This window comes from Martes martes (assembly GCF_963455335.1).
Source record: "Martes martes genome assembly, chromosome: 4".
In the NCBI taxonomy this organism is placed as follows: domain Eukaryota; kingdom Metazoa; phylum Chordata; class Mammalia; order Carnivora; family Mustelidae; genus Martes; species Martes martes.
The window spans coordinates 136,788,922-136,806,354 of NC_137891.1; the positions used below are offsets into that span (position 1 = coordinate 136,788,922).

At 39.1% G+C, this 17,433-nt stretch overlaps 1 protein-coding gene across 1 annotated transcript in view; it reads right to left on the reverse strand.

Annotated features, from left to right (window-relative positions):
• IL12RB2 (interleukin 12 receptor subunit beta 2) overlaps nucleotides 1-17,433 on the reverse strand; it is a gene marked incomplete at its 5' end in the record, with an annotated part of 65,464 nt that overhangs the window by 44,359 nt on the left and 3,672 nt on the right. The window contains 4 exons of the mRNA XM_080801282.1: nucleotides 7,280-7,430; nucleotides 9,160-9,302; nucleotides 10,512-10,699; nucleotides 11,627-11,741. Of these exons, the coding sequence (XP_080657408.1) occupies nucleotides 7,280-7,430; nucleotides 9,160-9,302; nucleotides 10,512-10,699; nucleotides 11,627-11,741 (597 nt within the window). The remainder of the gene's footprint in view (nucleotides 1-7,279; nucleotides 7,431-9,159; nucleotides 9,303-10,511; nucleotides 10,700-11,626; nucleotides 11,742-17,433) is intronic.

The following is a 17,433-nucleotide window of genomic DNA, read 5'->3' on the forward strand; positions in this document are numbered from 1 at the left end:
CTAACAAAGGCAGATAAAACTATTATAGGCAGGCCAGAAAAGGAAAGTCAAAGGCCAAGTCCAAGTGATTACAAAACAAATGGGCACAAATGATTAAAAATACAAATATTGAGATGGGGCGCCTGGTTAGCTCAGTGGGTTAAGCCTCTGCCTTCGGCTCAGGTCATGAACCCAGGGTCCTGGGATTGAGCCCCACATCGGGCTCTCTACTCAGCAGGGAGCCTGCTTCCATCTCTCTCTCTCTCTGCCTATCTTTCTGCCTGCTTGTGATCTCTGCCTGTCAAACAGTAAAAAAATTTAAAAAAATTAAAAAAAAACAAATATTGAGAAATGGAAGTCAGATCTCCTGAGATGAAACTACCTCTTATATAATAAATGGGGAAACTATAGGGTTGAATATAGTCACCTGCATGAAAAGAAGCAAAGATCCTAAATTAAGCAGGAGATTGGCCTAAATGACCTTAAGGGTGCTTTCAACTCTAAAATCCCAAGATTCTGGGTTTCTGTGAAACAGTGTGTGTGGCAAACAAATCAGAGTCAATCCATGTGCTTCTAAGATGAGCACTATATCTAAAGCCAGGCAAGTGCAGGGATGTGGACAAGGGCAACTGAATCACAGGTGGAAAGCAATCCCTCGACAGAGGTTTTCACAGGTAGTGAGGAGGAGTATAAAGATTCCCAAGAACAGTGAAAATGGAGAATTTACTACAAAGAGAATATGGAAAAGGCATTATCTTGGGAGAATTTAACACAAAGAGAATATGGAAAAGGCATTACCTTGGGAGGTTTCAGGTAGTGGAACACATGAGATTTGCAACACATGAGATTTTTTTGGTCCAAGTCATGCTCCAACCACGGCAAGGCAGAGATAAGTTATTTGTTGCCCTGGTTCCTCAATGTCCACTTTTTGGGGATGACACAGTTATTTAAAATCTAGTTTAAAATCTAGTTTTAAACAATTAGATTCAAACAGATCTTATAAGTATCTACTTGATTAAACAAATTTTAATTTCAGATGTTATCACCAGCTATGCCTGCATTGGATGCCCTATACAGAGTTCCCCCATTCCTCTTCCTTCTTGATTAATGATGTTTAACACTTGATTCACTCTTTCTTTTCATCTCTTTCTGTCACCTCTTTTACTGTCATGAAGGGCCACCATCCACAGGTTATTCCTTCCCAGTAGCTGGTACTGTCATTCCCCCTGCCTGCCCACTTCTCTCAACTGATGTTTTTGTTTCATACTTCCTTGAGCAAAAGGAAGTAATCAGGCAGGGGTTCCCTCATCTTTTCACCATGGAAACTTCCAAAATTCACCATAAATTCCCAAACATAACACTCCTACTTCCATTAAATTTCAACCCCTTAACCTGAGTGCTTGATCCCATCCTCTCTTGCTTTATCAAGGATCTTTCCTCCACTTCTCATGTATCATTAATTTCTCCCTCTCTGCTGGGACCTTATCATTACCTTGAAAATCACTACATTTTCTCTGATCCTAAAAACAAAACCAGCCAAAGCATTTCCTGATACCTCGTCCTGCTCCAGTTACTCCCCTGCATCTCTGCTCTCCTTCATAGAACTTCTTGAAGAGCTGTCAATTGTCCTGTCTTTAGTTCCTCACCTCACACTCACTCTCAACCTACAGCACCTAAGATTGTCTCCCATCATTCTACTGACACTGCCTCTGGTTGGCAGTGAATCTGTGTTGCAAAATCTAAGAGTCACTTCTTTGTTCTTATGTCATTGGACTACTCAGCAGCCTTTGACATAGTTGGGGACGCTCTCCTTTTTTTTTTTTTAATATGTATTTTTTAGAAATATAACCTTTTAACATTTTTTAAAAAGATTTATTTATTTATTTGCGAGAGAAGGGAAGAGAGAGGGAGAGAGTGCCCGTTAGGGGAGGGGCAGAGAGAGAGAGGGTGAGAGTCCCAAGTGGACCCTCCGCTGAGTGCAGAGCCCAATGAGGGGTTCAATCTCATGACCCCAAGACCATGACCATAAGATCATGACCTGAGCTGAAATCAAGCATCAGATGCTTAACTAACTGAGCCACCCAAGCACCGCATTTTTAACATTTTTAACATCCAGGTCACAAGTGAAGAGCTCGTTTCTTGATAGAAGCAGGGAGGTTTCATCCACACTAAAATTAATGGAGGCGTTGTGCCAGAGTGCTGATGGGAAACAAAACAAGTTGTATTATAGTATATAATTATGATTAAGTTCAGAAACAAGCAAAACTAATTATTGTTTAGAGATACATACATTTCTGAAACCTATGAGAAAAGTACTGATAAATGTACAAGATAATAGTTACCCCTGGGGAGGCATGACAGGGGTAAGAATATATCGGTAATTTTATAGTATTTAAGTTGAATGGTGGGTTCATAACTGCTCATTCTGTTGTTATCCTTTGTAAGGAGAAAGTAGCTTAAACTAGGATAATCATAGTGGCAAAAGAAGGAATGAAGAGATTCTGAATATGTTTAGGAGAGTCAAGTGCTAATATAGGGGAACGGGGGAAAAGGAGATTCTTTTTTTAAAGGAGAATTTAAGGATAATTTCTTGGTTTTTGACTTTACTAACCAGGGAGATGGTGGGATTGTTTACTGAAATAGAAAATATTGAAACTTAAGTATTTTAGAAACATTTTGTTTTGGAGAAAAAAAAAGGTTTTGTCTAGGCTATGTGTGGTTCAGAATGTCTGTTGGTATCTAGGTGAAGATATGGAACAAGCTACCAGAGCACAAATCTAAAGTTTTGGAGGGAGTCCAAGACTGAAACTATATACTCTACCTACCTACCTACCTACCTACCTATCATCTGTCTGTCTGGTTTTAGAGCCATGGGACTGGATCAAGTCACCTGGGAAAACAAGGGAGCCATAGGGATTGACACTGAGAAGAGGAAAATGACCAGTAAGAGACCAAGAAGAACTGGCCAATAAAGCAAAATAAAATCCAGGAATATGAGATTTCACAAAATTCAAAAGAATCTAGTACTTCAAGGAGAAACTAGCTCCCTTCTCCTACTGCAATGACCTTGGAAGCCATACGTTCTAGGTGAGGGAAGGCCACAAAATACCCTTGGAACTTTGCATTTCTTCTTGGTGTTGTATCCTCCAGGAATCTTTCCCTAATGTTCCAAAATAGACTATAAGTCCTTGAGTTTGAGGGTCTGACTGGTTATCATTGTATCCCAGCACCTGGCATAGTTCCTGATACATAAACACCTTCCTCACAGATCATCCAGAGAAGCATATATTTTTCATTGGTTTCTGTTTGGAAGGCTACAGGGAAAGCATTTCCTCCTTTGGGATAATCACCATCTTCTCAAATAATTGAACCCAGACATTGATTTCTTCCAGGATAGGTGCTGGGCTTAGAGGGAACCAAAAAAAGAAAGAAGGGCAGAGACTGTCATTAGATCTCAAGCAACATTTTCCTTCTAATGAAAATGTTTGCATGTAAGCCTCTTTCAAAGGCTAAGAACCTTTTGTTCTCATTTTCTCAGGCCTTACGTAGGAAGACACAAATATGATATATTCAAGTTTAGCTAGTTTAGGAGTCAGCAAATGATGGCCTCTTGGCCAAATCTGCTCCCTGTTTTGGTACAGCCTGTGGACTAGCAATGGTTTTTTACTTTTTGTTTTGTTTTTACATTTTTAAATGGCTGAAAACAAAGAGAAGAATAGTTTTTTGTGACATGTGAAAATTACATAAAATTCAAATTTCAGTGTCCATAAATAAGGTTTTATTGGGACATAGGTTTGTCTACATATTTATATACTGTCATTGGCTGCTTGCACACTGTAATAACAGATTTTAGTACTTGACAGAGATATGGTCTGCAAAGCAGCAAATATTTACTGTCTGGACCTTTACAGAAAATTTTGCTGACCCCTAAGCTAGATTGTTATGAAGTACTTGCCAACCAAAATGGTAAAATAATCTCTAGTATTTAATTGACCTTTTCAGCCCAAGGTAACTGAAGGATACAGAGTAAAGAGCTCAGGCTATGCAATGAACAGATCACTGTTCAAAACCTGGCTTCTCTACTTATTCTGGAACCTTGAACAAGCTCCTTCCCAAATGAAGAAAACAATAGCTAAATTTATTGAATGTTTCCATGGGTTAGGGCTCTTGTCTTCATTTAAATTCACCCATTTTGGCAATATTTCAGAATTATAAATGAATAAATGAATTGCCTAACATCTTAACTTGAGATGGGGTGGTTGCAATGGGTAACCCTACATTTTCTCCCCTCTGAGGGGTCTCTCACCAATCACCCATGCCATCACCTACGCTGGGGAAGGGTTACTCCTTTACTGTTCTGGCATGAGTTTGAGCATGTAGCATTTTCTTTTTTCATTGTCCATAGTATAGATTATAGAACATGTAAATAATACTTTAAAAAATGGTGAACTGAGCGGACAAAAACACTTAAAAGATACTACAGCTCTGAGGAATGGCTTGTTCATCTTTATTTTGGAGTCTCCTCCTGGGTGTTCTGAGTGCTGAGGGAATCACCTCCCCCCAACACCTGGGCGTATTCTCAGGCATGTCTGGAGGCCATGCAGCCCAAACTCAACTGTTTTCCACTACAGTCTAAATATGGTTGCTCAGTTCCCAGTATCAGACCTGCTTTTGACAGATAAGGGCTGAGGGACTGTCTTCCTTAACAGAGCAAAGCAAGTTCTTTCCTCCTACTCTTTATTTAGTGGCCATTTAAAAAGTGTTTTTCATGGAGGACCATGACAGGAGTTGAATTTGATGACATAGGAAAGAGCCATATGGAGTAAATAAAACCCTCCTTCTCTGCTGACGTGATCTAAATAACTGCCCAATCCACCAGGAGATAACATTGCTCTCAGTTTTGAGCAGGAAAGGCTGCAAAGAGCTCTATCGTAAGGTCATTCACAGTTTTAAAAACTAAAAAAAAAAAAAAAAAAAAGAGAGAGAGAGAAAAGCTTACTAGTAATTTTTTTAAATGCCAAGTTACATATGAGTACAGAGCCAAAGGCTGAAAAGGAAGACGTGCTAAAAAAAAAAAAAAAAATTCACACCTTTTAGGTGATGTCAGTTGGTGTTTCATAAAGAAACTGATGACAGAAACAGCGGTAAGGGGTGAAAACCATACCACTCAGAGTAAGAGGGAAGAGGTCTTGCATCAACCCACAGAAGGATCAAACACAGCCAAGGGAAATGCAGACATTGAAAGGAAGCCAGCAGAGCTTGGTAAACGTGGTATCTCAGAGGATGGGTTTCTTCACAAATGCCTGCGATAACTCTGAACGAGCCAGTTCCTTGGTTAATTCATAACTGTCCACGAGTTCACAACCATAACAAGCTGCTGCACTCATTGTTATGATAGTGGTTTATTTTAGGGGCTATGAGAAAGTTACTGTTCTACCTTGAAGTGTTTTTAATTCAACATGTAGACACTTAACAAAAAAATCCTTTTCACACAACTCCAAACAGGTCATTATTAAATGTCGGTAAGAATGACAAGAATCCACAAGCCCAGAGTTTCCCTGGTTTATAGTTAAGCCTAATGTGATAGAACTTAAAATCTGCTCAGCCTATTTACTACCTTGGCCTTGGACATAAAATATGGCCCATTTTCAAAAATTTTATCTGTAGGACAATAAACAAAATCTAATCCATGAGGTATTTAAAAAAATACATTACTTTGACTATGTGTAATAAAAGAATAAAAAGAGTAAGCTCTGGATTATAAAAAGGACAAACATTTAAATGGAGAACAAGTGGCTCAACATTAATTTAAGAGATTTGTATCATAAAATGAGAGGGAATAAATTGGAATTTGTTGGGTGGATTTATTTTAAAATATATTTTTTAAAAATACAGAATGTAATTAATATAAGAATAAAGGAAGAATACACAATTATTCTACATTTATATATTAGGTATTTTATCTTATCAGGTAGACCCTTTGGGTCCTTGAAAGTCACTGGGGTATAACTGGTAAGTGCCATCAACTCTCAAAGGTCATTAGCAGAAAATGAATGTAACTTGTATCATGAGACTAACTTACAGGCACACATATCCATAAATTTTACAAATAAGCACTTAGATTTTCTCACTTGAATACTTCAAAATCTCCACGTAATAAAATAATGGATTATATGACAATAATTTTTCTTCTGAGCCAAATATACAGATTAAGAGAAGCTGTATAGTATGTCACTAAATGAGTGCTTTTAAAAACTAATATTCAGATGGCTACTTCTTATGTATCCAAAGATTTGCTAATATTGACATAAAGCTCAGACAGGTAATTTTGCTCCAATAAAATTACACCTTCACAAGCTGTCTTTCCCATAATTGCCAAAAAGAAAATCCTATCAGACTGTTTTATATTTGATATCCTTTCCGTAGCTATGGGCAGTCTGGTGGCCCTCATTAGAGCAGTGAGTATCAAAGGCATGATGAAGGCAGTGCCATAATATTTAGAGGAGAGAGGATTGCTGGACGTTAAACTTTATTTAAAATGTTATGTCTCCGGAGTCTATCTTCTTTCAAGCTTTAATTTTCATAGAACACAGAAAGTAAAATGTATCAGGTTTTAACTTCTATAAAGGAATGAAATTACTGGTTATGGTTTTGTGGAATGAGAGAGTTCCTGAGATAAGAAGTGAAATAGAAATAAGAGTTATAACCAAACATCACTAAAGCATCAGCTGGTAACCACAGGACAACATGTGGCAAGCAAGAGTAGGACTTACTGAATGTTAAAATTTCCTAGCAATATAAACATATCGCCCTGGACAATTACAGTATTTAAGCTAATGTCAAAATTAACTTGTTAATTAATGTACTCATTTACTTGTTCATTAATGCATTAAATTAACTTGTTGATTTAGTACCAGTACTTAGAGATCCTATTCCAAGGAAATCCTTATATCTTTCTCTCCCCCTCCTCTCTCTCCTCCCTCTTCTCCCACTCACCTCTTTAAAACACACACCTTCACTTATTTGTGAAGCATAACAAATAACATGGAGGACATAGGGAGATGGAGAGGAGAAGGGAGTTGAGGGAAATTGGAAGGGGAGGTGAACCATGAGAGACTATGGACTCTGAAAAACAATCTGAGGGTTTAGAAGGGGCGGGGGGGTGGGAGGTTGGGGGAGCCAGGTGGTGGGTATTAAGGAGGGCACATATTGCATGGAGCACTGGGTGTGGTGCAAAAACAATGAATTTTGTTACGTTGAAAAGAAATTAACCCCCCCCCCCCAAAGAAAACCCACATACCTTCTTCTGGTGTTTGTGTTCTCAATGATTCACTCCAATCACTCCAACTACCTTTATATAGATGTAGCTTAGAGGAAATCTGAAATTCATACTCTGTAAATGGCTTCAGATCCAGCAAATCATGTCTTCCTTTGGCATTTGTAGTACTGACCTTGAATCAGACAAGATTTTTTAAAAGGGGTCTATTTAAATTAAAGAATTCTGACATACATAGGTAAGAAACTTGAGTTGATAACTCTATTTTTTTTAGATCTATCATTCATTGAGAAGACAATGACAAGGTTATTGAATACAAAGGATGTTAATCTGAATTAACTTCCCAATAAAAACAAACTCTGGGGTCTAAGAACCCATCTATAAAGGCCCAAGGGGGATCCTGAAACAAACTGAAAAATACCAATTTTCAGAAGAGCCTTGGAGAATTTTCTAGAGATTATTTTTTTATTTGGTCATAATTACAATGTGATAAATGTTTCTTTTAAAATAATTCTTTTGGGGGTGCCTGGGTGGCTTACCCATTAGGCATCTGCCTTTGGCTCAGGTCATGATCCCAGGGTCCTGGGATGGAGTCCTCCCTAGGGCTCCTTGCTCTGCAGGGAGCCTGCTTCTCCCTCCCCCACTCCCCTTGCTTGTGTTCTCTTTCTTGCTGCGTCTCTCTCTGTCAAATAAATAAATAAAATCTTTTTTTTTTTTATTTATTTGTTAGAGAGAGAGCAAGCGAGCACAGGCAGACAGAGTGGTAGGCAGAGGCAGAGGGAGAAGCAGGCTCCCCGCCGAGCAAGGAGCCCGATGTGGGACTCGATCCCAGGACACTGGGATCATGACCTGAGCCGAAGGCAGCCGCTCAACCAACTGAACCACCCAAGCGTCCCAATAAATAAAATCTTTTAAAAAATAAGATAAATATTTTATTTATTTGAGAGAGAGAGAGAGAACAAGAGCAAGCATGAGCAGGGGTAGGAGCAGAGGGAGAGGGACAAACAGACTCTCGGCTGAGCAGAGATCAGGGCTCAATCCCAGGACCCTGAGATCATGACCTGAACTGAAGGCAGATGCTTAACTGACTGAAGCATCCAGATTCTAACACAGACATAGAACTGACTTCAAAAAGAAAACTTTATGTTAAAAAATTAATTACTATATTTCTCCTGAGTTTCAGCTATATGTGGAACTTACCTTTAGTTATTATTATAAGTCATTATATTTTACAAACATACTAGGAAGAATTATAATCTTAAATTTAATTGTAAAAAAATTAATGTCTAATATTAGATCAAATTGTGGATCTTTATCTTTGGAATATTCAATTCCATATGAGTCTCTACGGACATTTCCTAATACTCCTCCTTCTAATATGTTAAAAAAATTACTAAAAAGTAATACAGAGGGAAGGGTAGCAGAAAAAGGTGAAATGAGTCCTTTACTAGAAATAAGCCACAGAAAATTAATATTGGTTTACAGAACCAATGGCTTCTTAGCCATGAAGTGGCTAAAAAAATTTCAGAATCAGGGACACCTGGGTGGTCCAGGTTATGATCCCAGGGTTCTGGGAGTGAGTCCCACATAGGGCTCCTACCTCCATAGGGAGCCTGCTTCTTCCTCTGCCTCTGCCTTTCCCCACCCTTCCCTGCTTGTTCTCTCTCTCTCTCTCTCTCAATTAAAGAAATAAAATCTTTAAAAAACATTTCAGAATCAGTGATCAGAACTAAAGATAGTTCTTAACAAGTAGAGGTATATGTGACTATCTGATATGTCCCAAGTGTGTACTTCAGGCTACACATTCTTAAACTCCGTATTTCGCCAGCAAGAAAATATAGAGACCTGTGCAGTGATATTAAGAGCCCCTCCCTGATTTTCCCGTTTACTCTAAAAAGCATTACCATTTCCCAGGACCCACTGCTGTTGGGCCGATATCTGAGTCGGTTAAGCAGCACCAGCCCCTCATCGCTCCACCGAAGGATACATCTGCTCACAGAAGCGTTTACACATTTGATTCTGATGTCCCACGGGGGAAGAGGTCTCACTGGTAATCAGGACAAACAAAAAAGTGTGATTCAGATTCCACAATCGGAAATAACCTTTGTTTTGATATGAGATAGAAAGACTTGAACAAAACTCATTTCTAAGATACATGAACACCAAAGTTGGTGAAATATAGAAGACAGAAACCCCTGGCTTTCAGAAAAGAAACAGGTTGATTCACTATGAAATAATTAAGATAATTCTCCTTGATCTACCCTTACTTTTACCAAATAAACTACCTCCAACATTAGTGATAGTGTCAATTGCATTTAATCCAATATATCAAGAAAACCAGTGTGCCAAACCTGAGAGTCCCAATGGCTGAGAAGACAGAGGTGGCTAGTGGTGATCACCTCTTGGAAAGGGAAGAAACGTTAGTAGGAAAAGGTCATGTGGAAGGGGCAGAGGAACAGAGAACACAGGAAAAGAGGAAGAAGGAGAGAAGGGACCTTACAGAGGAATAGTCAATGTGAAGAAATGGAAGGTAAGATGGGGAGAAGAATGATAGGAAAATGTATAGTAAATGCCTATGTCAAGACTCATAGCATTATGTGAGCAAAGAGGTGCTGTGGGAAGAAAGAAGAGACACTCACAGTGGAGGCCAGAACTTAAGGTGGGCCAGAAGCCCAGGCCTACTTCGGATAGTCAGAACTTGGAGATGCTTGAGATTGGCCTCTGATTCAATTGCTAATTATATTTGCTCAGAAATGTGCTGGGATTGGCTCTGTCTGGCTCCCAAGGTGATGAGAGGAATGGAAGTAGGTATTCTCAGAGAAAGATGCATTTGTACCTTGATACATTTTATCAGAGTTGTCACCTCTGCTGTGGCCCAGCAGGCCCACAGGTAGCCTATCTCAGAACAGTGGAATAACCATGGGGGTAAAAAGACACCTCTGCCAAGATGTGCCTATACTGAGCTTCATGAATAACCTTGCAGGACCCTCTCCTCAGTCGAATGGTATCACTGGTAGCTAGTCCTTCCATAGGACTGGGCTCTTTTTTCTCCAACAGAAAGAATAATGTTGAATATTTCATTTCATACAATCATCTCTATAAAGTTCTAGCATCATGCACCCTTTTACTTGCATCAAATATCTATTCTTTGTGACACTGTCCCTTTTGAAACAAACATATAGAACATTCAAGTGATGTTTAAAATAATGTTCATATACCAATGAATGATACCTGTAAAAAGTAAAATAAATTGTACCTATGTCCAAGAATGTAAATGTGGATGGAAATGATGAAGCACTTCCAAGGCTATTGTTAGCAGTAACCTTGGCTGTGTAGCTGGATTCAGGCATTTCAGGGGTTAGACTGACTCCAAGGTCCAAATGGTCACAATAATGACCATTATTACATTGCTTCTGCCAAGTTAAATTTTTTGGTCCATTTAACCTATAAATAAAAGACAATTGTGTTTAGCAAGATACTTTATGAGCTACTTGCTCCTTCTAGTACAAAGGAATAAAATATTCAAATATTTAAAATTCTAGACATTTTGTTAAGGTCAGTCTTATTACTAGGAGATACATTATGGGAATATTTGTATTCTGTGGTCATAAATAGGAGCATATTTTCTCCCCTCTCCCCCTTCTCAGTAGGACTGAGACTTTTTGATGTTCATATAGACAAGTAACCATAGCTACACTGCCCAAATTCCCAAAACCCTGGTTGACATCCTGGCTCCTCAGGGCAGATCTAATTTTTATACAAAGCACCCAAGGCCACCTAGGCGTTTTCTGCACAAAAGTGCCAGTTTTTAGTACAGACTGGAACCCTGGGCTCCACTTCCTTTCCCCCATTTCCTGCTCACTTTGGCATAGGGCAAACCAGTTGGATCTTTGGATGGGATTATGGGATCAACTCCAGGGAACAGACTCCCAGACTCTCCTTCGTGGGGACTTTCAGGTCAGGCGAAGGTGCTTTAATAAGAAACTCCTCCAAAGCTAATGGAAAGCTACCAAAAGGATGAGTCTACTTACGTATTATGACCCCCAAGAGTTTGCAACTGCAAAACAGGGAAGGGATATAATGCAGCCAGTTTAACCCTATTATGGCAGGGAGGAACATCCATAACATGGGCCTCGAATGCCCTGAAGAAATTTCTGTGTTAGAGCTCAGATCCAAGACCTTAGTTTCCACACTGCAGATGAAATGAACCAGTTTTAATTGATGAACCCTAGACTTTTTTCTTAAGTACCTAATTACCTAGAGGTGTCTAATGCTGCTTCTCTCCGGTAAAAATAAAACTGTTAGATATTTCTAAGTGTAGTCTAAGATAACACCTACAAAATAGCTGCAAAAATACAGTCTTTCACTCACTGTAAAGTATACGCAGTATATAGATGGGTGTCTCGTCCTCTGTCCCAGGTGCAGGTCACAGTCCCACGTTCACCCTTCTGTATACAAGATAAGTTTTGAGGCTGTTCTGGAACAACTTTAAAGACAAAGTGCAAAGCCTCATATTTTAAGCAGCACACAGTTGATATCTCAATCACAATGTTATTATTTGGCAATAAGATAACAATATTTCCCCTATGTCTAGATTCCATCAAGTTTAAATTTGTTTCCAAGGCATGAATATCTTCTAAGAAACAATGGTGAATATGGATCAAGCACGACCCGCCAAGTCCTATACATTATATGAGGTTTTTCTCAATTAGACCTCACAGCAGCACCATCAAGTATTTATTGTTATTATCCTCAATTTATCCAAGAGGAAACTAAGACTTAGAGGCGAACTATCTTGTCCCAAATTATAAAACTGTGAAGTGGCAAAGTCAGGGCTCCAGCCCAGGAGTAGCTGACTTGAGTTGGAACATTTTACCACCACATTCCTCCATTCTCCCTGACAGGTGAGCATCCAGGGCTAGCTCTATTACCACTGGTGAGGTTGAGTTTACTTATCTAGAGTGAATTCAAATATTAGAAACCTCTAAAGACTAGGGTCTCTTTCTCTCTATGGACTGGATGTTCACTGCCAAGACATTTCCAACCACTGGCCCTAGACATGTCCTTTTGGGCTGTACCAGCTAAATCTAATTTCTGCAGCATCACCTGGAACACTTTATAAATGTTTATAAACTGATTCTTTATGTACATGGACACAGAGTATCTTCCATGGGCTGGGCATTACTAGCTATGGACATAGAAATATGTACAAGGCAGGCAAGGTCCCTTCTATTAAGGGTGTGTATTTGTAAATTAAGCCATTTTCTAGTCAAAGGTAAACCCAAAGCTAGGAGTTTCTCAGATTTAGTGGAGGTAAGAGAAAATACTGTTACTCATTTATCTCATTCTACTCTAATACTGCGACCCACATGTAAAAGATGTTTCATTTGGGTGAGATAAAACAATTATACCACTGGGGTGCCAGGGTGGCTCAGTGGGTTAAGCCACTGCCTTCAGCTCAGGTCATGGTCTCAGGGTCCTAGGATCCAGCCCTGTATCGAACCCCATATCGAACCCCACATCAAGCCCTGCATCAGGCGCTCTGCTCACCAGGGGGCCTGCTTCCCCTTCTCTCTCTGCCTGCCTCTCTGCCTACTTGAGATCTCACTCTGTCAAATAAATAAATAAAATCTTAAAAAAAAAACCCTAGATATAGTCTGTACCAAAACAAAACAAAATTATAATGGATGGGATAAATGGCTTTTTTTGTGTATGTGTCTTTAGCAAACATCACAGACCTGGGCACAATAAATTCCCCCTATGTGATAGTAGACAGATTAACTTCTCACAAGTTCAGTTTCTTCATCTATAAAATGGGTATAACAATATATAGCCCATATAGTTTTATTTAATGGAATAATAGACTTTCTTTTCCTGAAAGAAGACCCTCTCTCTCTCTCTATATATATATGAAATATGTATCTCCTATATTGAATATATATGAACTATATATGCGCGCGCGCACACACACACACACACTGTATACAGTTCCCTGGGAAAGGGTGCAGGGAAGGAAATATTTTGAGCATGGCTAAATGTATATATACACTGTATATGTTTGTATACATAACTACTTAACGACTGATCCACTTAAACTACTACATTAACTTCTCATTTTCTGTAGAACTTTTTATCTTGGAGCCAATAAAAAATTGTCTTGTTCTTCCATTAGTTTTCTTATTATTAATATAATTCCAAACTCTCAAGCTAATTATCTGAACCACTGTTCCAAATATTCAAATGCTATTTCATTTGCCCGAAGACCTCTTTCTTGGAGCCTTGGGAACTATCCAACAAGACAGGTTTGCCTCGGTGCCTGGTACATAGCTGTCATTCTGATATTGCCCATCCTTAGTATAATGGAAATTCCTTCATTTTTTCAATGTTTGATCTGCTGTTTCTTAAATCCAATTCTTTCTTCTTCCCTGATTCAATTATTTGTGTTGGTGAGGTACATCCTCCAGTAATTCCTTGGAAAAGGGTTCAGGGAGGAAATATTTTGAGCATGATTAAAAATGTCTTTATTCTACCCTCACACTTGACTGATACTTTGGCTATGTCTTGAATTTTGAGTGCAAAAGAATTTTCATCCAGGGTTTTGGAGGTGATGCTCTGTTGTCTTCTACATTCTTCTAAATTCAGGTCTGAAGCCAGGGACACCTGGGTGGCTCAGTTGGATGAGTGTCTGTCTTTGGCTCAGGTCATGATCCTGGGTCCTGGGATTGAGTTCCACATGGGAAAGAGCTCCTTCTCCCTCTATCTGCTCTGTCTGCTCTGCTGGCTGCTCTCCCTGCTTGTGCTTTCTCTCTCTGACAAATAAATAAAATCTTTAAAAAAAAAGAGAGAAGCCTGAAGCCATTTTGATTCTTGAACCACTGTTTTTAATTTTCAATAGACTGTAGAATCTCTTCTTTGTCCCCACTTTTCTGAATATTCACAAAAATATGCTTAATGAGGGTCTATTCTCCTCTGGATTCTCAGAGTTCATACATTCTGGGAAGTTTTATCCTTCAGTTTGGGATAAAGTCTTGAATTATTTCTCTGTTGATTCTCTCCTATTTTTTCCTTTCTAAAAATCCCTAGTTTTTATAGGTTGGATCTTCCTCTAATTTTATACATTATCTTTTATATTTTTAAGCTCTTGGTCTTTCTGCTCAACTATCAGGGAAAAATCCCCTCAGTGTATAGATCCACCCTCCTATTAAATTTTTAATTTATTTATCTTTGGGAGGAATGTTTTCTATTCTCTGAGTATTTCCTTTCCACACAGCATCCTATTTTCATTCTATATGCAATAGTTTCTTATAATTCTCTGAGGGTATCAAGGATCATTTTTGTTTTTTAACATTTCTTCTCCCTGAATACATATTTCTTCCACTTTGTTTATATACTTTGTTCCATATGTTTATTCTGGTTTCTATCTTTCATAGTAGACATTTTCCCTGGATTGTTATATTTTTCCTCATGCATAGAGTGAGGGATACTAATTACCAATTGGAGCTCTGCACGTGTGTCAGCTGAGGGGTGTCCGCTGACTCTGGGTTTCACTCCAAGGTGATCTGACAAGGTTTTCTTGGGAACCTATGTTTTAAGTAATTTTAGATATTTCCTCTTGGACTTAACAAATTTCCCTGAAAAAGATATTCTAACTTGAGTGGAGGAGGGTACAGGGCTGAAGGGAGCTGTATGTAAATCCCCTCTGTTTTCCAGCATGGAACTACCATCTCAGCTGAACTGGCTGGAACTAGTTTAGTGATCCTTTAATGCCAAACCTCCAGTCTTAAGCCAGAGTAGTAGGGCAGTGAATGTCTAGCTACATGGAATTGGGAAAGAGATCTAAGAATCTGTTTTTCAAATAGATTTTTCAATAAAATCTCCCATTTTTAGTCCCATTCTTACTCACTCCCAGAAGGACATGGTATCACCAATTTCTGAGTGTGGGTGGGAGCTTCTGCATTCAGTCATATTGTATCATGACATTTCTCACTGCCAGCTGCTGGCTAAGCCAATTATCACTGATCTACCTTCTTTCCAGCTTCCAAAAGTTTGTTGATATGTCTCCCCTCCCATTTCTTTTGTCCTTTAGAATTTGTGCCTCTAGAAAACTTTCTCTACTGCATCCTGGCTTAATTTCAGGGGGATCAATGTAAATACATGTGTTCAAACCACCATCATTACCTCCATAGGGTTAAGGTAATGATGACCAAATGAGATATAAAGCATGTGGCCCCTTTAAGTAATGAAACAGTTAGTTCTCACTTGTACCTTTATCCCTAAAAGTTCGCAGAGACTCTCCTTTTAAAGAGCAAAACTTTTTGTTTGTTTGTTTTGTTCTTGAAGATTTTATTTATTTGACAGACAGAGATCACAAGTAGGCAGAGAGGGAGGCAGAGAGAGAGAGAGAGAGAGGAGGAAGCAGGCTCCCTGCTAAGCGGAGAGCCCGATGTGGGGATCATGACCTGAGCCGAAAGCAGAGGCTTTAACCCATTGAGTTACCCAGGCGCCCCTAAAAAGCAAAACTTTTACAGAAAAAAAGGTCAACTTTCTGAACATGAGGTCCCTACACCATGAAATCAAGATATCTACTTCAGCCCAGGACTTGGTTTTGGCAGAGACTATCTGTCCCAGGGGAAACCAGATTTCATTCTCTTCAATACAAGTGCATAATAGCTGATACCAAAAAAAAAGAACAGAAATCAAAGCCTCTGAAAATTAAAATAGCCTGCAATATAATAGTTACGAGCATTATGGTTGTTATTGTTTTTGTTTTTTTTTTTAGAGAGAGAGAGTGCAACAGGGGGAGGGAAAGAAGGAGGAGGAGAAGGAGAGGGAAAGAGACTTCCAATCAGGCTCCATATGGAGACTGACATGAGGCTCAATCCCACAACACCAAGATCATGACTCGAGCTGAAATCAAGATTCAGAGTCCAACTGACTGAGCCACTCAGGTACCCCATGGTTGTTTTTGTATGTAAAAGCCCTACTTACTATGGGAAGTTAAATGTCTTAGAAAAATAGCTTTCAGAAATATCAATAGTCAAGCATATATTGAGAACCACCAAGCAAGGATCCATTGTCTTTCATTTATTACCTTGATTTTCTAAGTAGTTTGTGGATCAACCCTGCGAGGTTAAGTTAGAGCACTGATGGCTTAGTTACTACACAACTTGAATAAGCTCTTGGGAGCAAAGCCACCCAAGCCCAGGGAAAGGCTGGGAAGAAAAGGCTAAATTACCTATTCCTGGTTTTGAAAAACCAGCCAACTTTATGACAGCATTCTCAGGATATACAATGGCACTACAAAAAAGAATACCACTTGTCACAAAAAAGAAAAGGAGCCGTTTACTCCCTCACTAGACAAGATTAAGCTTACTACACTAGGTGAAACCAAAATTCATTACGTCTTTTCTTGGAATGACTAGCCATACTCAGAAAAAGCTGTTGCTTCCAGTCAGTCTTTTACCTCAAAGGTGCTAAACTTGCTGAAAGAGCAGTCATTGATGGTGTGTTTACCATGAGAGCACAATGGACAAGCAACATTCCGGCAGTACCACCTAACTTAGCTGCACTATGACAGATCCTCTTAACCATCTCCTTAGGTCTTCTGAGGCTGCAAGCCTTTACAAATCCATCTCTGGATGGAAAAGTCCTGCTGCTGAGATCAAGACCTGAGCCGATATCAAGAGTCAATTCTTAACCGAATGAACCACCCAGGTAATCCACTAGATGGAAAACTTTAAACTTTAAAAATAGAAAGATGTCAAAACACTCTAATACACCTGAGAAACGGTAGGAAATACAACAGGATGGCTAAGGACATGTACAAAAATGTTGACCTCCAAGGCTTTTGTTAGCCTATAAATATGAAGAAAAACAGCAGCAGCAACTGACATCACAGGCTTGGGAACATCTAATGCAAATACATGATATTGGTCTGCTAAGATAATGAGTTATGGAGTGAAATATTCAGGTGTTCTGAGGACAAAAGAGGTGAGGACCAATGGTGCTTTTCAAAGAAATTTTCATTTGTCTATCACTTTCATGTACTCTCTCTTTTTTTTTTTTTTTTTTAAGGGAAATGGACATGTACCCAACATGCTGCACACAGGAAGAAGAGTCAAGCCAGCTGAAACCACCACCCTAGGGCTTATCACCTAAGTGCCTTCTATGTGTCCGGT